Source organism: Uranotaenia lowii, chromosome 3 (genome assembly GCF_029784155.1).
Source record: "Uranotaenia lowii strain MFRU-FL chromosome 3, ASM2978415v1, whole genome shotgun sequence".
Lineage (NCBI taxonomy): Eukaryota > Metazoa > Arthropoda > Insecta > Diptera > Culicidae > Uranotaenia > Uranotaenia lowii.
In genome coordinates this window covers 347960721-347983142 of record NC_073693.1, presented here as the reverse complement: position 1 = coordinate 347983142, position 22422 = coordinate 347960721, and the positions used below count along the sequence as shown (strand labels likewise).

Here is a 22422-nt window from a genome sequence, read left to right as displayed (position 1 = left end):
CCATCAGGCGTTATCTGGCTACCAAAATACTGAAAGCACTCCATTGTCTCAACCTGTTGTCCAGCTACCACGAAATTAGAACGATTTTCTGTGTTGACCTCCATCAACATGGTCTTTCCGACATTGATTTTTAGACCAGGTGCCTTGGAGCTTTCGGTGAGGTCGTCGAGTTTGCTCTGCAAGTCCGGTTGTGTTTGGGCGAGCAAAACAATATCGTCAACCAGATCAAGGTCGTTCAGTTGCTCCATTGTTAAAGGATTCCACGGCAATCCTCGGTTCAGTGCACAGTCAATCGATCCAGTCAGGATCTCATCCATTACGATTACGATACGCTACATCCAAAAAGTAGCGGTGACAAGATACATCCTTGTCTCACTCCAGCAGTTACCGGGATTGGTTCGGACAGGAAACCGTCGTGCAAGACCTTGCACGAAAATGCCTCGTACTGGGCTTCGATGAGATGGCCTAGTTTCTCTGGGACCCCTCGTCGTCTAAGAGCAGCCCAGATGTTTTCGTGGTTCAGTCGGTCAAATGTTTTTTCGAAATCAACGAACACCAGCAGAAGAGAGTCCTGGAATCCGTTGATTTGTTCCAGTATGATTCGTAGCGTTGTGATGTGGTCCACACATGATCGTCCGGATCGGAATCCAGTTTGTTGCCGTCGGAGTGTAGCGTCGATTTTCTCCTGGATCCTGTTCAGGATCACTTTGCAGAGTACTTTGAGGGTTGTACAGATCAACGTTATGCCTCGCCAGTTACCGCACTCTGTCAGGTCTCCTTTCTTCCAGTCGGCCGGGAATGTTGCAGTATCCCAGATGTCAGCGAAAAGACGGTGCAACATTTGTGCTGACAGGGCAGGGTCGGCTTTCAGCATTTCAGCAGGGATGCAATCGATCCCAGGTGCTTTGTTGGATTTCATGTTTTTGATTGCCGCTTCTATTTCAGCCAGCGAGGGCGCTTCCGAGTTGACGCCATTTATGCGACTTACTGTTCGCGCTTCAAGCTGCGGGTTCTGTTGGCCATTGCTATTCGTGACTCGGAAGAGTTCTTCGAAGTGCTCAGTCCATCGTTTGAGCTGATCTGTTCGATCGGACAATAACTGACCTGCTCGGTCTTTTAGCGGCATTCTTGCCTTGCACCACTGAGGCGGCGAGAAATGTCATAAAGTAATCGGATATTTCCATTGGCGGCGGCTCTTTCTCCCTCTTCGGCTAGGGAGTTTGTCCAGGCTCTCTTGTCTCGTCTACAAGCTCGTTTAACTGCCTTTTCCAGCTCCGCATATCGTAAGCGGGCGGCTGCTTTGGCTGACCCGGTACATGCCTGCTCAATTCCGACTTTCGCCTTTCTCCGATCATCGATCATCCTCCAGGTTTCATCCGACATCCATTCACTTCGTCTTCCACAAACTTTACCGAGAGTACCATGGCTCGTCGTGATAAAGGCATTCTTGATTCCACACCACTGTTCTTCGACCGTTCCGTCTGTCGGCAGCTCCGAGGCTCGGGATTCTAGCTGTTCAACGTATACTCTTTTCACTTCTGGATTCTCCAACCGGCGGACGTCGTATCGACACCCGACTTTCTCCTCGCGCCGTAGGGGGCACGCGCAACTCTCAGTCGTATCTCCCCAAGGACGAGGTGATGGTCAGATGCAATGTCTGCGCATCGTTTGTTGCGGACATCAAGAAGGCTCCTTCTCCACTTTCGGCTGATTTAGATGTGGTCAATTTGATTGTCTGTTCGGCCATCTCGGGATACCCAGGTGACCTTATGTGCTGGTCGATGCAGGAAGAGCGATCCACCGATCACCATGTTGTTGTTGCCACCAAATTCTCTCTGTTTTCGCTCATCTCATCGCTTTGCGTTGAAGTTGCCCAAATAGATTTGAATGTCACCCTTCGGAATTCTCTCTACCACGCTGTTCAGTTGACTGTAAAACTGCTCTTTCTCCCGCAAGTCGGCAACGTCAGTTGGCGCATAACACTGGACCATTGTAAGGTTTCTAACCCGTGTTCTGAATCAGGCTATGTTAATTCTTTCTGTTGTCGATACCGTTGGAGGAAAACACTGTTTTCTGATAGCAGATGCTTCAAACTGCAATTAATTTCGTTTTTATTAAATAGGTAGGAATGAATGAATATCGAAAAGGGAGCTTACAATTCAAGTGTATATAGGTGATTATACGGATTTCCAAACACTGACTTCAAAATACTTTGCTGATTTTCCAGTTCCTGTCTACATTGTAAATATGAAACTACTGTTGTATATAAAGATAAGTCTGTGTTCTTACCGAGAAGATGAGGATACAATATAAGGGTTTCCTACTGATGATAACTCTCACTGAGGAACTGTGTAACATAGGCGTAGAATAATTGGTAAATAATTAATCGGATGGATCACTTCTATCAACGGAGGGCGAGCACGTTTTATTTAGCCTTATCTCCAATTGACGTTTATCACTTGTTATCATTCTGCTCTTCTCCGTGAGTGATAAGATCACAGATGTCGCCGGGACTCACTTCTCAGCAGACGTTGGCACAGTGGGCTCGTCAACATCCCCCCCTCCGTGTAGTCTCGGAGAAATCCGGTCTTTTTCGGCAGTTGATGTCTGAATGTCGAGCAAAGCTAAAACGGTTGCTGGGCGTCGAACGATTCCGTTGTTTGTACGCACTAACGCCTGCCGTACTTGGCCATCGGTACCCTTGAAGACCTCCAAAATACGTCCACGTTCCTATCCATTGCGATTGCTTTTGTTGACCAAGATTACCAAATCTCCGGCTTCCAGTGGTTTAACTGTTTCAAACCATTTTGTTCTGCGCGCTATCGTTGGCAAGTATTCTTTGATCCATCTGGTCCAGAATAGATCGGTTAATGTCCGTGTCAAGCGCCAACTGTCGCGTAGCACACGTGGATTAGATTCGATGATGCTGGAAGGCTGGGTGATGCCTTTTTCCCCATATAATAGAAAGTGGTTGGGTGTCAGGGCTTCCGCATCAGTGTGGTCTAGTGGAACATAAGTCAAGGGACGAGAATTAACGATTGCCTCTGCCTCCAGTGCAACTGTTTCTAAGACTTCGTCATTCGGGTGTTGCGGATGATTACCTATCGCTTCCATTGCTGTCTTTATAGACCGGACCATCCGCTCCCACACACCTCCCATGTGAGGAGAGAGCGGTGGATTAAAATGCCATTGGGTGTCGGTGTTCGTGAAGGTTGCTGCGCATTCTTCGTTGATGTTTTGGATTGTTTCCCGCAGGACGTTACAGGCACCCCGAAAGTTAGTTCCGTTGTCGGAATGGAAGGAAGCAGGTGAGCCACGGCGTGCTATGAACCTTCGTATCGCTAGTATGCAAGAACTTGTGGAGTGGCTATAGACAATTTCAACGTACACGGCTCGGATCGTTAAACACGTGAAGAGACACACCCATCGTTTTACTAGGCTTCGTCCCTGCTTGACCATAAGCGGTCCAAAATAGTCAACTCCTGTGTGGGAGACCGATTTGATGTGGGGAGTCAAGCGTACTGCTGGTAAAGGAGCCATTCTAGGCGGTTGTGGGCGGGCCTTGCGGATCCTACAAAGCATACAATTTTTTGCAACTCTTCTAACTACTACACGCAGGTTTGGGATGCGAAACCTTTGATGGATTTCATTACAAACCGTTTCATTATTTTGATGCAAGAGTTGATGATGGTATTTTAGAATCAACAGCTCAGTGAGGGGATGGTTTTTTGGTAAAATGATTGGGTACTTTGTTTCGAATGAAGTGTTCGGAGCTGCTCCTAATCGACTGTCCATCCTAATAATTCCCGCACTATCCATGAAGGGGGATAGGTGATAAAGCGAACTAGATTTAGGAACTGTTTCGCATTCTGTTCGATTCAAGTTACTTGCCAACAGATAGTACTCGTCCGGATAGACTTCGATTTGAGTTTGTCTCCAAAGAAATGTCTCGGCTTCTGAAAGCTCGACTGAACTTAGTGGGCCGGAAACAAATTCTTTCCTAAACTTTTTAACCGCTCGAAGGAAATACGTTGTAGCTCGTAATAATTTGGTCCAGCGAGGGAATCGTGTTACGTCGATGAGGGTCGGCTGATATTCATGATGATGCAGGAATGCGGACCTGAGTTCTTCTTCAGGTAAGGATCCAATTTTTCGAGCTGCAGGCCAAAATTCTTCTGACTTTTTAAGGAAATCAGGTCCAGTAAACCAACGACTAGACGAATCCAGACTAGGTCCATTTCCCCATTTAGTAGCATCGTCAGCCACGTTCAGTTTAGAGGGCACATAGTGCCATTCAGAAATCGATGTTTTTGATAAAATTTCTCCGATACGGTAAGTGACAAACTGATGGTAACGTCGACTGTCTGACCGCAGCCATGAGAGAACCGTAAGAGAGTCCGTCCACAGATATTTTCGTTCAATAGAGAGTTCTAATATTTCCGACAGTGTCTCTACCAAACGAGCCCCCATCAAAGCAGCTTGCAATTCAGACCTGGGCATCGATATTGGCTTCAAGGGTGCTACCTTGATCTTCGCAGAAAGCAAGGCACAGTGTGCATTTTCACGGTACACCATGCGTAAATAGGCTACGCAGGCAAAGGCAGATTCGCTTGCGTCAACGAACACATGTAGTTGAAGACCGCTGAGATTAGAACTAGGAATTCCAGGGAAAAAATAACGAGGAACAGTAACTTGATTTAACTGAGCTAACAGTCGACTCCAGCGGTGCCAATCAGCTCGCAAATCTTCGGGTAGGATATCATCCCAACCCGAGCCGTATTTCCACACCTCTTGCATTAACACTTTACCGTGCACTACGTAGTGTGCTATTAAGCCGAGTGGATCAAAAATGATAATAACCGTACGGAGCACTTCTCGTTTGGTTGGTGTGCGTTCACTGTTCAGGATCCGCTCGATAGCTGGCTGCATATTTGCGCTAAAAGTGAACAGATCTGGACGGGGCTTCCACATCATTCCCAAAACTCTTTCAGCTTTTTCCGGATACTCCAAACCTGGTTCCAAATTGAGATGCTTATCACTATCCAGGCAAGTGACTCCTATTCTCTTCAGCACTTCTGAAGAGTTCGAAAGAAAGTTTCGTATTTCAAAGCCTCCCAGTGAATGTACGTGTCTGACTTCCAGGATCTGTTGTACCGCTTCGTAGCTTGTGTCCACACTCGCCAGGTAGTCGTCGACATAGTGCCCGTTCACAATAGCATCAACAGCCTGAGGGAATTGTGCAGCATGTTCTTGGGCGTTTCTGTTTTTGATGTATTGGGCGATACACGGAGAGCAAGAGGCTCCAAATGTGGCAACATCCATTACGTAGATCTGGGGCGTTTCTTCGGGTGAGCTGCGAAATAGGAACCGCTGCGCCTATCGGTTCCCATCTAATGAGGGCCGCGTAGGCCTGCGGGCTTAACAGGAAACCAACTCCTCGTTCCCGAGTAGCATGTTCTCCTCCTATGCCAGAGTAAAGCAGTACTTGCCCGGACTGTGTCTTGTGTTCTCCAGTGTTAGGCCAACGGACTTCGCTCAGTCCCAGAATTTCAAGCTTGAGGCGGCTAGCTTCTCTAGCAAGTTGAGCCAGCTTGCCTTGTTGGGCAAGGGTTAAAACATTCCAAGTTCCAATTCGTGTCCGTGTTTTCATGCTAAAAGTCGTCGCCAAAGTTCCAGGTCGGTAATTTCTTTCGGATTCCGTAACAATTTTATGAATCGGGAGCAGTAGGTTGTTAGCCTAAAGTCCCTATCCCGCGATGGGGCTGCCATCTTGGACTTAGCTGGCGGGAGCCGCATTTCATAAATTCAGCCGTTCGCTGCAAGACAGACGCTGTTTGAGCCGCCCCTGACCTGGGGAACAGACGCGTGCGGCCACCTTCTCAGTCTGCATGCGATCAAAGCATCCACCGGGGTTGGGTACCCGATCTCCGCTTAGGTTACTAGCATCCCAGTCGGCACCGCGGGGAGGTAGAGATAGGAGTCATTAATTAATTAATTACGAACACACACATATAGGATCTCAGTGAAACTTCATGTTTCTTTGAAGAGATCTAATTTACTTAACTCTAAGGCGTACATCTTTCAAGGATATTATGGCTAGCATCTTACAAATGCTAAAACCACCAGTCCATAGAAAGAGTACTATGTGTGCCGTGATCGGGATTCGATCTCATGGACTCTGGCTTAGAAGACTGGAACGCTATCCTCTAGGCCACGGCCGGCGGCTAAATTAATTAATTAATTAATTAATTGATTAATTAATAGGTAGAGATAGATTGTCATTAATTTTTTGTACTAAATGTGCATTGCAAGCATAAAACAGAAATCAGTCCGTCTTATTTGCATACTGATTCTGGAACAACAATACCTAAATTATCTTAAAGTTAAACTCGACCAGCTCAAACCTGTGTAGGGGAATGAGGTGGGACCATCATCATCATCATCATCATCATCATCATAACAACGGTTTATATGATTTAGTTATGGTTGCAAAGACATTTTGATATAATATGAAATATTTTAACATCCTACGAGTACCTACTAAATTATAACTCGTCCAGATAGGAAAAAATTGAATATCAAAATATCTCATTTAGATATAATTTAGTTTTTCTCTTCTGATCGGGAGTGGTATTCACAATGCTGGCCACAATTTTGTGTGGTCACTCTGGTTCCCCGCCTATAAATTACACCATCATTGAGGTCGGTTATATTTTCCGCTTAACTAGTTTATTTGCCGTTCAAGAGGAAATTTGTTTTACAGAATCGATAGATAAAAGTGCTCTGAATTTCGAAGCGGCCAAACTTATTCTAGCATGTATTCTGTTCTGATCCCGCTCGCACTGGAACAAGCCTTCCGCTAACCAGGCTCACGACAATCAAGTTGTAAAATCATCATAAGTTCGCTGGCACCTCTCACTTGCATAGCCAAATTCCATTTTTGTGTATGAGAACAACACTGCGCTCGCTAGAAATTGGAAAAATCCCGTGTGTGCAGAGGAAAAAGCATTTCTAAAAATAAACACCGAACTGAACTTCAGACCGGATGTTGTTCGTAATTTAAATCCATCTATCGCTAGCAGCCGATAAAAGTGAAACGCAAAACACCGACTGAACCGAACGTCAACGTGAGTTACCAAAACGCATAAATATCATCGCGCAACATAGAAGATCGTCGCCCCGCAACCCACCACTCTAGCTTCACCAATTGTCTTAGCCTCTTAGACTCTTAGGTGAAGAGAAGATGACCAACAACCAAAGAAAAAAAACGAAACGTTTATCAATTCCAAAATAGGCCTTCCCGTCACACACAAAACCCGTTCCGATCCTTCGCTTCATTATAAAAAAATGTAACCGCAGAAAAAAAAAATAATCCAAATGAGTCATCTCATGTGCCGAAATTGACATGATGCGAATGATGTTGACCGATATTTAATTGATCTGTAGGTATTTTTTTCCATTGAGGCCAGATGCACCTATGACGAAATTTCTTTCACCACATTGAGGTTTAGCTGCGGATCAAGGAGCGAGTAGACATGGCTTCGGGGTAGAGTGCTTAGACGGCACTACGAAGATCGAGGTTCTAGGCTTGTAGCGAGCTTCAAATCTTTTTACTAAGAGAGAATTCGATAGCTTGAATTCCTTGAACTTGAGTGCGAGTTTTCAAACTGTTGTGGGGTGTGTTGTACTTGTTGTTTACACATAGTGAAGTGTGTTTGCATAGAAAACTGATTTGAGAAGGACAACAACTTTCGTGGAAGTTGTTAAATTGAAACATAACACACACACAGATGTAGAAATTTACATATTCAGAATACATTCTACTTCAATACCATAATTGTAGCTAGCCCAATAAAGTAGTTTCGAGACGTGTTAAAAATAGCACCGGCGACTAATGGTATTAAGAAAAAGAAGCCAAAATGGGCAAATACGTAGTACACGGGAGATGTACCAAAGTACATGTTTTCGTGAAGTCTAATTTCCCAATTTATCATCAAAAAGAGGTTCAGTTACAGCCTCACTCATAAGCATACGTGACTTAGTGTCAACATGCTTGGTTGTTACCATTAGAGGGTTGAAGTTCAGATCTCGTTTATCTAATTAACCCTTCCGATGAAAAAAAATGCGTGTTTAAACTTTACACTCTTATGGTGACAATCAAGCATGTGGGGTACGTCTGCTTATTGCACTGCATAACATTTTTAAGATTTCTTGTTTTGAAAAAACACTCAAGAATCTATAAGACCAAGTTTTTCTACGCGCTGATGTCGGAGTGAAAATAAAACACGTCCGTTGCCAACGAATCATGGAATCAATCTCCTCCCTGTTTCTCTCGACTTTCGCCTATTTACGAAAACCACCGGGTACAAAGTAGGACAACTAGCTCTATACTAATTTCTGTAAGTTTGATATATTTATTCACTTTAGTGATTTTTGAATTTTTTTTATTTTCGCCATTCCTGTCATTCTTATCATTTTTGTAATTTTGGTAATTTTTGTAATTTTTGTGATTTTTGTCATTTTTGTCTTTTTTGTCATTTTTGTCATTTTTGTCATTTTTGTCATTTTTGTCATTTTTGTCATTTTTGTCATTTTTGTCATTTTTTGTCATTTTTGTCATTTTTGTCATTTTTGTCATTTTTGTCATTTTTGTCATTTTTGTCATTTTTGTCATTTTTGTCATTTTTGTCATTTTTGTCATTTTTGTCATTTTTGTCATTTTTGTCATTTTTGTCATTTTTGTCATTTTTGTCATTTTTGTCATTTTTGTCATTTTTCTCATTTTTGTCATTTTTGTCAATTTTGTCAATTTTGCAAATTTTGTCAATTTGGCAAATTTTGTCAATTTTGTCAATTTTGACAATTTTGACAATTTTGTCAATTTTGTCAATTTTGTCAATTTTGTCAATTTTGTCAATTTTGTCAATTTTGTCAATTTTGTCAATTTTGTCAATTTTGTCAATTTTGTCAATTATGTCAATTTTGTCAATTTTGAAAATTTTGTCAATTATGTCAATTATGTCAATTTTGTCAATTTTGTCAATTTTGTCAATCCTGTCAATTTTGTCAATTATGTCAATTTTGTCAATTTTGTCAATTTTGTCAATTTTGTCAATTTTGTCAATTTTGTCAATTTTGTCAATTTTGTAAATTTTGTCAATTTTGTCAATTTTGTCAATTTTGTCAATTTTGTCAATTTTGTCAATTTCGTCAATTTTGTCAATTTTGTCAATTTTGTCAATTTTGTCAATTTTGTCAATTTTGTCAATTTTGTCAATTTTGAAAATTTTGTCAATTATGTCAATTATGTCAATTTTGTCAATTTTGTCAATTTTGTCAATTTTGTCAATTTTGTCAATCCTGTCAATTTTGTCAATTATGTCAATTTTGTCAATTTTGTCAATTTTGTCAATTTTGTCAATTTTGTCAATTTTGTAAATTTTGTCAATTTTGTCAATTTTGTCAATTTTGTCAATTTTGTCAATTTTGTCAATTTCATCAATTTTGTCAATTTTGTCAATTTTGTCAATTTTGTCAATTTTGTCAATTTTGTCAATTTTGTCAATTTTGTCAATTTTGTCAATTTTGTCAATTTTGTCAATTTTGTCAATTTTGTCAATTTTGTAAATTTTGTAAATTTTGTAAATTTTGTAAATTTTGTAAATTTTGTAAATTTTGTAAATTTTGTAAATTTTGTAAATTTTGTCAATTTTGTCAATTTTGTTAATTTTGTCAATTTTGTCAATTTTGTCAATTTTGTCAATTTTGTCAATTTTGTCAATTGTGTCAATTGGGGATTTTTTTTATTATCTGACAATTTGCGCCGGGGGTCTTCAGATTTTCCCCAAAATTGAAAATTTGGTTCATTTTTGCGACTTAAAAACACATGTATTTTTTTAGATTTCTAACATTTTTATTTTTTGAGTTAGCTTCGGTTAGATTTTTTTGTCAATAAAAAATAACCATTTTTCAAAGCCACATAACTCTGTTATTTTTCAACGGAAATTATAAAATAGCACATCAAAATGTATTGAAATTTTATCAGCTTTCCAAATAAAATAGTTGAAAAAAGATAAATAAAAACCTTCAACATGAAAAGTTGTAAATAAACTTTAAATGGCGTCTAAAAGTACCGTCTGCACCACCGAATATTTTGCAAAAAATACCATTGAATAGCTCAATTTATGATGCAACTTTCATCTGAAGACACCAAAGTGGGCCATCAACTTCTTGAAGAGCTATGAAAGAAATAATGACGATAAATCTCTTTTTTTGCGACGAAAACAAACAATGGTCGAACAACTGCACTCACATATGGAGGGAGCGCGCACTTCTAACAACATGGAAACAAAAGAACTTACCAAAGCAGGTAAAAAACACTACATTTTCGTGCTTTGTAGAGTGTTTGCAGCATAACTGACTTTAAATTTTAACTAAAATTCTTAGTATCGTATTGTTAATGTGATATAACAAATAATGGAAATGTTGGTTTTTCAACCTGGTCATATGCTATATAATTTATTATCTTTTCGATCAAAGATCATTGTGAAGCATAATCAATGCCAATAGTAGAAGGTTCAGTCCCTGTGTTCGGGATCACAAAAATGTGATTAAAAAATGAAATATAGACGTGCTTTACATAGTTTTTATATCGGGAGCTAAGCACTGGTCACCAAAATCCTTTCCCATTGATCAAAAACAAAGAGTGTGGCACAAATGTGGAAATAATCGAAGAGCTCAGTGTGGCCAGCCCAGGCTGTAAAAAGCATCATTCCCATTGTAGGTAATATGTCATTGAAAATATGATACTTTTACCGTATTCGTTTTCTCCATTCGCCCAGTTTTGAGGTTTATCATACTAGAACGAACATAATTCGTCGTCAGTGTTTTGCTACCTCGATCGCTCACAAACGAATCTTCAGTGTTCCACCGTCCATTTTAAATCAAATATGGGAAATTACGGAAGTTCTGGCCGTCCAGGCGTTCTTGGAGGACCTGTAGTATACTGGCAGCTCTTTAATGTTTTTCAACGCTCGTGGTTTCGCGGATTTCCCTTTCGTCATCAATGGAAGTTTGAAACTACCGTCCATATTGTTACATGGAATGAAAGTAATCCTCTCCTTACTTACTTTCCGACCAGGTGCTGATCTGGCATCCTGCTCAACTAATGTTTGCGTTGGTGTGCTCTTAAAAAACAATCCACTTTCCTCAGCATTCCAGATTTGAGCTGGAGATAGATTTTTATCTTGGACTTCTTTTGTCAATTTGGAGATATATTCGTCTATAATTGCTATATTACTGGAAAATTTTTCTCCGCTTAGTTCAAGAAGGCGGATACCTGCTCTAGGCTGGATTTTCAAAAGTACAAAAGTTATATCGACGTTGCTTTACAAAGAGAATGCTTTATATCGAGGTATTACTGTAATATGAAGTCAGTTTAGCTGCAACACTCTACCGCCCCTACTTTCATAACAGTCCCATGTGCAAAAACAAGCAAGCGAAAAAATCAGCTTTTCCTGTTTTGGAATACATTCTTAAATTGTGATCACCACTTTCAGCATAAACGAAAGACGTTTCTAGGTTGTCATAATAAAACGTAAGACCTAAAATTTTAAAAACTGGGTTATTGGTAAGGTCGAGAGCACTATTTTTATTCATTATGGGACTGTTAATCGACCATATTTGAAAACCTTTTTCAAAAATTCTCGCATAACGTTCCCATACAGAATATTTTTTTCTCACCAAGCTACTTTCTAAGACTTAAATTTGATCATTTTTGAACTTCTAAATGCAATTTTCAAAAAAGAAACATACTTTTGGAAAAATATCGTAAATTCCACATTGTAAGTTTAATCCTTTTACGATTTTTGATTGCACCTGATAGTTTTTCGCTCAGGAAAACATTCCTAAGGAAGTCAGACTTGCCTTCGAAAACTCGTGGGCATCATTCGACATCAAGTGAGTAAATTTTTTTTTAAATGATTCAAAGCAATAAATCAAAGACTATTTCGCCGGAAGGAGCATTGAAAAGTAACCAAATCCGTGATATTTCACATATGGAACTGTTATTCGGGTATATTTCATATAGGGCAGCTACAAATTTATATTTTTTTCGAAATTTGTGGAACAAAACCTCTTTTTTAGTGTTTTATTTTGAATCCCTATGTTTACCTAAAATGACGAAAATTCATATGGGACTGTTATGCGAGTAGGGGCAGTCTACAAAGCACAAAAAATAGTGTTTTTTACCTGCTTTGATAAGTTCTTTTATTTCCATGTTGTTTGAAGTGTGCGCTATCTCCATTTGTGAGTACAGTTGTTCGACCATTGTTTGTTTTCGTCGCAAAAAAAGAGATTTATCGTCATTATTTCTTTCATAGCTCTTCAAGAAGTTGATGGCCCACTTTGGTGTCTTCAGATGAAAGTTGCATCATAAATTGAGCTATTCAATGGTATTTTTTGCAAAATATTCGGTGGTGCAGACGGTACTTTTAGACGCCATTTAAAGTTTATTTACAACTTTTCATGTTGAAGGTTTTTATTTATCTTTTTTCAACTATTTTATTTGGAAAGCTGATAAAATTTCAATACATTTTGATGTGCTATTTTATAATTTCCGTTGAAAAATAACAGAGTTATGTGACTTTGAAAAATGGTTATTTTTTATTGGCAAAAAAATCTAACCGAAGCTAACTCAAAAAATTAAAATGTTAGAAATCTGAAAAAATACATGTGTTTTTAAGTCGCAAAAATGAACCAAATTTTCAATTTTGGGGAAAATCTGAAGAACCCCGGCGCAAACCCGTCAGATAATAAAAAAAAATCCCCAATTTTGTCAATTTTGTCAATTTTGTCAATTTGGTCAATTTTGTCAATTTTGTCAATTTTGTCAATTTTGTCAATTTTGTCAATTTTGTTAATTTTGTTAATTTTGTTAATTTTGTAAATTTTGTCAATTTTGTCAATTTTGTCAATTTTGTCAATTTTGTCAATTTTGTCAATTTTGTCAATTTTGTCAATTTTGTCAATTTTGTCAATTTTGTCAATTTTGTCAATTTTGTCAATTTTGTCAATTTTGTCAATTTTGTCAATTTTGTCAATTTTGTCAATTTTGTCAATTTTGTCAATTTTGTCAATTTTGTCAATTTTGTCAATTTTGTCAATTTTGTCAATTTTGTCAATTTTGTCAATTTTGTCAATTTTGTCAATTTTGTCAATTTTGTCAATTTTGTCAATTTTGTCAATTTTGTCAATTTTGTCAATTTTGTCAATTTTGTCAATTTTGTCAATTTTGTCAATTTTGTCAATTTTGTCAATTTTGTCAATTTTGTCAATTTTGTCAATTTTGTCAATTTTGTCAATTTTGTCAATTTTGTCAATTTTGTCAATTTTGTCAATTTTGTCAATTTTGTCAATTTTGTCAATTTTGTCAATTTTGTCAATTTTGTCAATTGTGTCAATTTCGTCAATTTTGTCAATTTTGTCAATTTTGTCAATTTTGTCAATTTTGTCAATTTTGTCAATTTTGTCAATTTTGTCAATTTTGTCAATTTTGTCAATTTTGTCAATTTTGTCAATTTTGTCAATTTTGTCAATTTTGTCAATTTTGTCAATTTTGTCAATTTTGTCAATTTTGTCAATTTTGTCAATTTTGTCAATTTTGTCAATTTTGTCAATTTTGTCAATTTTGTCAATTTTGTCAATTTTGTCAATTTTGTCAATTTTGTCAATTTTGTCAATTTTGTCAATTTTGTCAATTTTGTCAATTTTGTCAATTTTGTCAATTTTGTCAATTTTGTCAATTTTGTCAATTTTGTCAATTTTGTCAATTTTGTCAATTTTGTCAATTTTGTCAATTTTGTCAATTTTGTCAATTTTGTCAATTTTGTCAATTTTGTCAATTTTGTCAATTTTGTCAATTTTGTCAATTTTGTCAATTTTGTCAATTTTGTCAATTTTGTCAATTTTGTCAATTTTGTCAATTTTGTCAATTTTGTCAATTTTGTCAATTTTGTCAATTTTGTCAATTTTGTCAATTTTGTCAATTTTGTCAATTTTGTCAATTTTGTCAATTTTGTCAATTTTGTCAATTTTGTCAATTTTGTCAATTTTGTCAATTTTGTCAATTTTGTCAATTTTGTCAATTTTGTCAATTTTGTCAATTTTGTCAATTTTGTCAATTTTGTCAATTTTGTCAATTTTGTCAATTTTGTCAATTTTGTCAATTTTGTCAATTGTGTCAATTTCGTCAATTTTGTCAATTTTGTCAATTTTGTCAATTTTGTCAATTTTGTCAATTTTGTCAATTTTGTCAATTTTGTCAATTTTGTCAATTTTGTCAATTTTGTCAATTTTGTCAATTTTGTCAATTTTGTCAATTTTGTCAATTTTGTCAATTTTGTCAATTTTGTCAATTTTGTCAATTTTGTCAATTTTGTCAATTTTGTCAATTTTGTCAATTTTGTCAATTTTGTCAATTTTGTCAATTTTGTCAATTTTGTCAATTTTGTCAATTTTGTCAATTTTGTCAATTTTGTCAATTTTGTCAATTTTGTCAATTTTGTCAATTTTGTCAATTTTGTCAATTTTGTCAATTTTGTCAATTTTGTCAATTTTGTCAATTTTGTCAATTTTGTCAATTTTGTCAATTTTGTCAATTTTGTCAATTTTGTCAATTTTGTCAATTTTGTCAATTTTGTCAATTTTGTCAATTTTGTCAATTTTGTCAATTTTGTCAATTTTGTCAATTTTGTCAATTTTGTCAATTTTGTCAATTTTGTCAATTTTGTCAATTTTGTCAATTTTGTCAATTTTGTCAATTTTGTCAATTTTGTCAATTTTGTCAATTTTGTCAATTTTGTCAATTTTGTCAATTTTGTCAATTTTGTCAATTTTGTCAATTTTGTCAATTTTGTCAATTTTGTCAATTTTGTCAATTTTGTCAATTTTGTCAATTTTGTCAATTTTGTCAATTTTGTCAATTTTGTCAATTTTGTCAATTTTGTCAATTTTGTCAATTTTGTCAATTTTGTCAATTTTGTCAATTTTGTCAATTTTGTCAATTTTGTCAATTTTGTCAATTTTGTCAATTTTGTCAATTTTGTCAATTTTGTCAATTTTGTCAATTTTGTCAATTTTGTCAATTTTGTCAATTTTGTCAATTTTGTCAATTTTGTCAATTTTGTCAATTTTGTCAATTTTGTCAATTTTGTCAATTTTGTCAATTTTGTCAATTTTGTCAATTTTGTCAATTTTGTCAACTTTGTCAATTTTGTCAATTTTGTCAATTTTGTCAATTTTGTCAATTTTGTCAATTTTGTCAATTTTGTTAATATATTTAATATTGTCAAGTTTCTCGATTATTATTTTCAATTTTGTTAATTTTGTTGATTCGGTCAAGATGTTCAATTTGGACAATTTTGTCAGTTTCATAAATTTTTTAAATATATTCTATAAATTTTGTCAATATATTTTTCAATTTTTTTTAATTTGTAAGTTTTGTAATTTTTGTCATTCTTTTTTTATTTTGTAATTTTTGTGATTTTTGTGACTTTTGTCTTGTCGTTTTTGGAATTTCTTTTATTTTTGTCATTTTATAATTTTTGTAATTTTTGTAATTTATATAACTTTTGTCATTTTGTTTTTGGTGTCATTTTAAAATTTTTGTCATTTTTTTCATTTTTATCATTTTTTTCATTTTTATCTTTTTTGGAATTTTTGACGTTTTTATCATATTTGTTTTTTTTTTTCATTTTTTTTAGTTTTTGTTAGCAGATAGGCACTTCTATCGTGTCATTGACGCCATGTAAAATTTGACGTCCTGTTTTTGATCATCTTGATTAGTGATTGCTGGATTTTCCTAGCAAGCGATCATTTCATGATATTTACTGTGATTTTTTTTCAAATAACTTTGTTTTTTTCCTTTAGATTATAGAGGAAAAAAAATCATTTTTTAGAGATAAACTTCATTTTAATTGCGCAGTCCAGTTTCGCAAAAATGACGAGACCAAAGGTACAAAAATTTACACTAATACACACAAATACACATACATCGTCAGAACTTGTCGAGCTGATTAGATGGGTTCCTATGAAGGTAAGACCCATGATTCCCCAAATCGACCAATAACTATACCTTTCTGAAAAAAAGCTAAAAACCGTTGGACAAGTGTTGGCCAGGAAACGGCAGACCGACTGATTGGCAGTTTTAAGCCAGAATAAAAGAGTTTTCAAAAGGTATGAAGAGATTGTGAATAAATTTGAATATTCGTAGTGAATAATAACGTTTTCACAGTTAGACGGAGAATCGCTTGATGATTTTGCAATCGAGCTCTAGAAAATGTTGGAGCACAGTGATGTGTCCTCGGGAACAGTGTAAAGTTAGTGAAATCGGCTATTTAATGTTGTTTTTAATAACCATATACACACATATGTCAATAATGTATTAACCAATTTCTCTTCTTTCAAAACCTATCATTCCAGGGGAGAAATCGAGGAGCTGTTCGAAAACGTAACACGCGAAGAACTGGCCAAATCCCTTCGTGAAGGTGACCACGCCCGTGCCCAGCACATGCGCGCCCTGATGCTGGTGCTCCCGTATCACACCAACAACCTGGCCCAGGAGAACCTCCAGAGCATCTACACGCTTCCACCGGTGACCCGAGTCGTTCCGGGTGGTGAAGCCACGACTACCACCGAACTTCCACCGGTGACAACAATGCGACCCGCTCCATTGTTCCGACCGAATCCAACGAGTTCCGTTCCGATAACCACCATAAGGTTTACGACCCCGAAGGCCACAACGTTTCATCCAGCACTGCCGAATGCGATAAGGGAGGAAACCAAGCCTTCGTCAGGTTTGTTAGAAGAATCCACGGAAGCGACGGAAGATCCGGTTCCGTTTACTGATCCGGTGCCGACGACGACGATGGCCTCGACTTCTTCGGGCAGTTCTCCAGGAGTCAATGAGGCGGTCAATGAGATACTGTCTTCGCTGGGTTTCGTTGGGGACATTCCTACCTTTAAGCCGCTCCCGGTTGAGACGACCACCTTGACCACGACGACTACGGAGCGAAAGCCGAGCGAGGATCCAGGTCAGGGTGATCCGAAGGTTAGCGAGGAATTGAGGTCGTTGCTGAGGTCTTTCGGTTTGTTGGGTGAGAACGAAGATTCCTTGGGAATTTCTCCTCTTCCTCCCTTGGAGTTGCCGGAGAATTTGGATCAGACTCAGCAGTCTCAGTTAGTTGTTGATGAAAAAGAACCGGACGTTCCGACGATGGCCAAACCGGATATCAAGCCGGATGATTTTGTGGCCTTTAAACCTCTTCCGAGTGATACGGTTCCGAAATTGAGTGGGGATTTGAGTGAGCTGCTGAAGTCGTTTGGCTTGTTGGACGTAACGGGTAGAGATAAGAAATCGATGAAGAATTCGGAGTCAAGTGTTCAAAGCGTCGAAGACATGGACGGAATGCCGATGATCGACAAAGATTTGGTCATTCCTCAAATGATGCCCATCCTGGATACTTTAGGTATTCCGATGATGAAGAAAGAACGCAATGGAAGAAAGTTTAGTGATTCCAAGAAAGATTCCAACGGCATCGACGAGAAGCCCAAGAGCTCTGGCAATCCGAAGAAAAAAGAGGACAACGAGGACTACCGAAAGCTGGAACAGCTTTGGGAAACCATCAGGGAGTTGGAGAAACTGAACACAAATCTAACCGAAGATAAATTGGAAGCTCTAGATCTACGAAACTTCAACCTCAGTGAGTCACTGCTATCTCAAGGACCTAACCCGCTTGAAAATTTGGAAGTTACTCGAATCAACGAGATTAAAAAGCGACAGGAACCCAGTGGAGACGCCAAAAAAGAGGACTCACCCATAAGAATCTCGCTGGACATAAACGAGACTCCAACAAACTCCTCCGACACGAAAAATGATCAACCTCGATCGGTGGACATCGTAGACGTGGCTTCAGACGCCGATCCCACAACAACAACTCCGTCTTCAAGTACAACAGAAACCTCCAGTAGCAGTAGCAGCAGTAGTGGCAGCAGTACCGATGACGATTCGGCGGCCCGCTTCACGGCTCTGGAGGAATCTTTCGGTGGAGGATCGGTTGATCCGGTCGCCCAGGAACCGTTGCCGCAGCCTCGGAGAAATGGGTTCTACTTCCTGGCCGATTGGAACTCGTTCCTGGAGGTCGGTGAAGATCCGAACAAAGTGGTTATCAACTTCCGGCCGCAGGCCGGCGATCCAAGCCGGTTTTTGCCCGTGAATGTGCCGTAAGCCGTTTGAAACATTGGAGACACACTTTGAAAAGTCGTTGGAGTGTAGAAACATTTGAAGAGGTAAATATTCGTGAAAATTTTTTCATGTTAAAATAACCCTAAATCATGTTATGTTTTTTTCAGTGTAATCGGGGAAAGGTGGAAGGTTCATTGAAAAAATCGAGTTGGTGTGTGAGGAATATTTTAAATGACAAGTGACAACTATAAAGTAGGCGGTCCTAGTTTGAAGAAGATCCTTTAGCAGTAATCCAAACTCTGTTGAGAGGAATCATTTGTTTTAAATTATATCTTTAAAAGATTCTAAATTTTCAATCATGTAAAACAAACTCTACATAACTTTTTTCGTCGTCCAGACCTATCACGAATTCAAAAAATGGTAAAAATAAATCCAAATTTTATTCTTTACCAGGTTTAACAAGGTTAAAAAAAGGAATCTGATGATCTTAAGGTGGGTTTAGGGAAACTCTATCACTGTAAACTTTTTAATTGAACACATATCCTAGTAAAATGTAAGAATCAAGCATTTTGTCCTGTTAGAAATCAAGTTAGTTTGTGTGCCGTTTCCATCTGTTAGAAATCAGAACAAGTTTAGTTAAAAAAAAACAAGAAAAAAAAAACGCAAAAAAACGAATCATTAATTGCTCAAATGTTAGAAATAAAACAACCGTGGATAGGAACAACACACCAATTGATGGTGCTAGAAACTTGTTGCGTAATCCTGTTGAACAATTCACAGCAACTACAACAAAAGAAAAAACCTTTCTGTACATAGACACGTAACTTATCTGTAGGAGAGACACATATTTATTTGTACATTTTGTGCTAGGCGAATTAGGGTGATGCAATATCAACAATGTGGAGTCAGTAAATAAAAAGTGAAACGAATAAATAGAGATGAATGTTTTAATACAGGAAAAAAGATGAGAAAGCCGATTGAAAACTATAACTTCTTGAGAATGCCATTTGGTCTCAAAAATGCTCCCTCTATATTCCAAGTAATTTCTTTAATCCTTCTTTTGGCATAAAAACATCAAGTCATGGTTAATATAAATAATCGACTTCATAAGTGTATATTATTTACAACAAAAACTGACATTCCAGTACAAACGTTTTAAGTGGCACAAAAATAATCAAGTTTGGTTGATTTCGGTAAAGGTAACAGCTGAATCCACCAAATTGACCTCAGTCTCTTTCAAAAGTGAATTATTGGGCCAAAAATTAGCATAAATTGAAGTAGTAGGATGCAGCCACCCAAAATATAGAAACTAAGAACAAAAAACGATATCTTTTTTTCAAACTTGTTCCTGATTAATCATAATATTTCCATAATTTTCTTCATAGAAATCGATGGTTTTTGAGATACACGCGTTCGTAACTGCCCCATTGCTAAAAATTGGAGCTTTATGTTCTTGATTTGTCCAAATCAGATATTAGGGCTAATTATGGGATAATTATGAACATGGGGTAGTTCCGAACAAGTGCCATACGCATTGGGGGATGAATGAACAAAAAATATCCTAAAGTGGTACTGGGGCAACATGCAACACTTTTCAACTTCAATGGCTTCTAAAAAACTTACGCCCACAGATAATCATACCCCATATGCATCAAAAGTTTCAAGGTTACTGGGACATCAAACTGACGTAGTCAGGAAAATCATTGGTTTCTTCAGTTATTTTTATTTTTTTAAAACATGCGATTCTCACTATACATATTTAGAAAAAGGGGTAGCTTGAAACAAAATTTGATTTTAATGAAAAATCTAATGAAAACGTATATAATTGCATGATTTTTGATAAATTGTGTTTACCATAAATGTTATTACGCATAAAAATATCAATGGCAGTAATTTCTGGTTCTGTTGAAACTAATTTTTACATTTTTTTTTCTGAACATAAGGATATTGCAAACATTCAGGGGTAAAAAATACTACAAAAAAATGCACTAGCTGAAATCATAAAAACAAATGTTTGGATGAATGAAATTTCAATGTTGACAAATGCGTGATGTAAAACAATCATATTCGAGCATCCCGGGTAACGTGGAGTATAAAGGACGTGTTCGGATAATTAAAACGAATCCTCAGAGCAGCCTTTCTTGTATAGCAGCTTGAAGCTAAAAGATATTTTTTATTGTTAGTTAAGCGATTATGAATAACCAATTTCTTCAAACTTACATTAAGTTTTCTTTTATCGGACAGTAACGTCGGTGTACCGGGATCAAGAAATTAAATCGCTGCTTTTTTGCTATCAGCTCGAAACCCTGATTTACAAATCATTGTAAGTTATGCTAGTTTTAACATGTTAAGGTATTTACTTACAATTCAAATGGTTTTATCTTGTTTCACGAACTAACTGTATCAATCGGAACTGTTTTTGTAGGTTAGATTCTGTTGCTGTTACCTATGTGAGTTCAAATACAACTTTAGTAATAAGTATTTTAGCAAATGTCTTTCACTTACGGTTTTTAAATGTACAACGTCCTCCAGTAAATGTTAATCCGTACTACTCAGCACTAACCGTACTATTTTAGCTTAATAAGATAATTTTACAAATCACTCCTGCACTATGCACGCAATGACGAGCCAAATTTTAGTTTGTTTCTTTGATTTTTGTTTATCCTACTCCCCATCACCAATCACCGGTCTCCGTCTCACTTTCCGACAGGGCTGCCGAGTCGCGCAGTTACACGCTCAACAGGACGTGTAGCATGCACAGCTGAGGAAGCAACCAATCTGTTTGCAGACTTCTTCAAAAGTGTACTCCGAACCGCCTCTCCTTCATCACATCCTGAAAGATTTCACTTCGTGCCAACGTACGACGTGACCGTTCCGAACTTTCGTTTCTCAACCGTAGATGTATTCACAGTACTTAATAGTTTAGACACTACCAAAGGTCCTGGAGTTGATGGACTAACACCATTTTTCGTGAAAGGTTGTTCGGAAGCGCTGGCTGCACCAATTACACTGATTTTCAACCGTTCGCTAGCTGAGGGTACGTTCCCGTCAGCATGGAAGACTGCTAAGATGGTACCAATTCACAAGGCAGGAAGTATCCAACTTGTTGAGAACTATCGTGGAATTTCGATACTTTCTGTTTTCGGAAAAGTATTTGAAACGCTCGTCCATCGGTTTTTGAGCAACGCTGGAAAACCATTGTTCAGCGAATTTCAACATGTCTTCGTTGAGCGACGTTCAACAACGACAAATCTAATGGACTATACTAACACGCTGATTCTTGCAGTTGAATCTCGTCGACAGATATGTAGATTTTTCAAAAACGTTCGATCTAATTCCACATAGCACACATTCAACAGAATGGTTGAATTCGTACCTGTCAGACCGCAAAGCAGCCTCAGCGCTATTCAACGTCACCTCAGGGGTTCCTTAAGGGAGCGTGCTCGGTCTGCTAATTTTCAACCTGTACATCAACGACCTCGCATACCGATTAAAGTCTGGGAAATTATTCTCCGCGGACGATCTCAAAATTTTCCGAATAATAGCTTCCATCGCAGATTGTACTGCCTTGCAAAATGATATCGATCAGCTCCTGACGTGGTGTGATGAAAACGGAATGGCCGTTAACATCAAGAAATGGAAAGTAGGTAGTTTCATTAGTAGGTGTCTGACTACTATCAAATTCAGCTACGCGATTGATTCGACTGTCTTTGAGCGGGTTAGTTCTATTCGTGACTTAGGTGTGGTAGTTGATAGCAAACTAAGATTTGCCAAACATGTTTCGCTAACTGCAGCCAAAGCATTTTCTGTCCTGGGCTTCATTCGCTGCAACGCAGCATTTATCTGACGTTTATGCTCTCAAATCGTTATACTGCTCATTGGTGCGTAGTGTACTTGAGTACGCAGCGCCAGTTTGGGCACCGTATCACGTCACACATGCCCTCAAACTAGAACGAGTCCAAAAATACTTTACCCGATTCGCCCTTCGTCAGCTTCCTTGGACTAATCCTGCTGAGCTGTCGCCGTATCCTTCACGATGCTTGTTAATTGGCTTAGAAATGCTTTCGGTTAGACGCTTTAAATTACAGCGAATATTTATATTTGACCTTCTTACAAATTGTATCGATTTCTCAGCTTTGCTATCAAATATCAATATTAACACCCCTTCCCGTAATCTCCGA

The 22422-nt window shown here is 37.6% G+C and overlaps 1 protein-coding gene and 1 long non-coding RNA gene across 5 annotated transcripts in view; one reads left to right on the top strand and one right to left on the bottom strand.

Annotated features, from left to right (window-relative positions):
- LOC129755470 (uncharacterized protein DDB_G0284459-like) overlaps nucleotides 1-19159 on the top strand; it is a 131037-nt gene extending 111878 nt beyond the window's left edge. For all 4 annotated transcript variants that reach the window (XM_055751983.1, XM_055751981.1, XM_055751985.1 and 1 more), the window contains 2 exons: nucleotides 16480-18345; nucleotides 18409-19159. In XM_055751983.1, coding sequence (XP_055607958.1) covers nucleotides 16480-18283 — 1804 coding nt within the window. In that variant the 3' untranslated portion in view covers nucleotides 18284-18345; nucleotides 18409-19159. The remainder of the gene's footprint in view (nucleotides 1-16479; nucleotides 18346-18408) is intronic.
- A 1187-nt stretch (nucleotides 19160-20346) lies between these two features.
- LOC129750920 (uncharacterized) lies at nucleotides 20347-20924 on the bottom strand. The gene is made up of 3 exons (XR_008738526.1): nucleotides 20606-20924; nucleotides 20462-20547; nucleotides 20347-20400 (listed from the first exon to the last, which is right to left on the bottom strand). It is a non-coding gene; the product is annotated as an uncharacterized LOC129750920 (long non-coding RNA).
- Between the last annotated feature and the right edge of the window lie 1498 nt (nucleotides 20925-22422).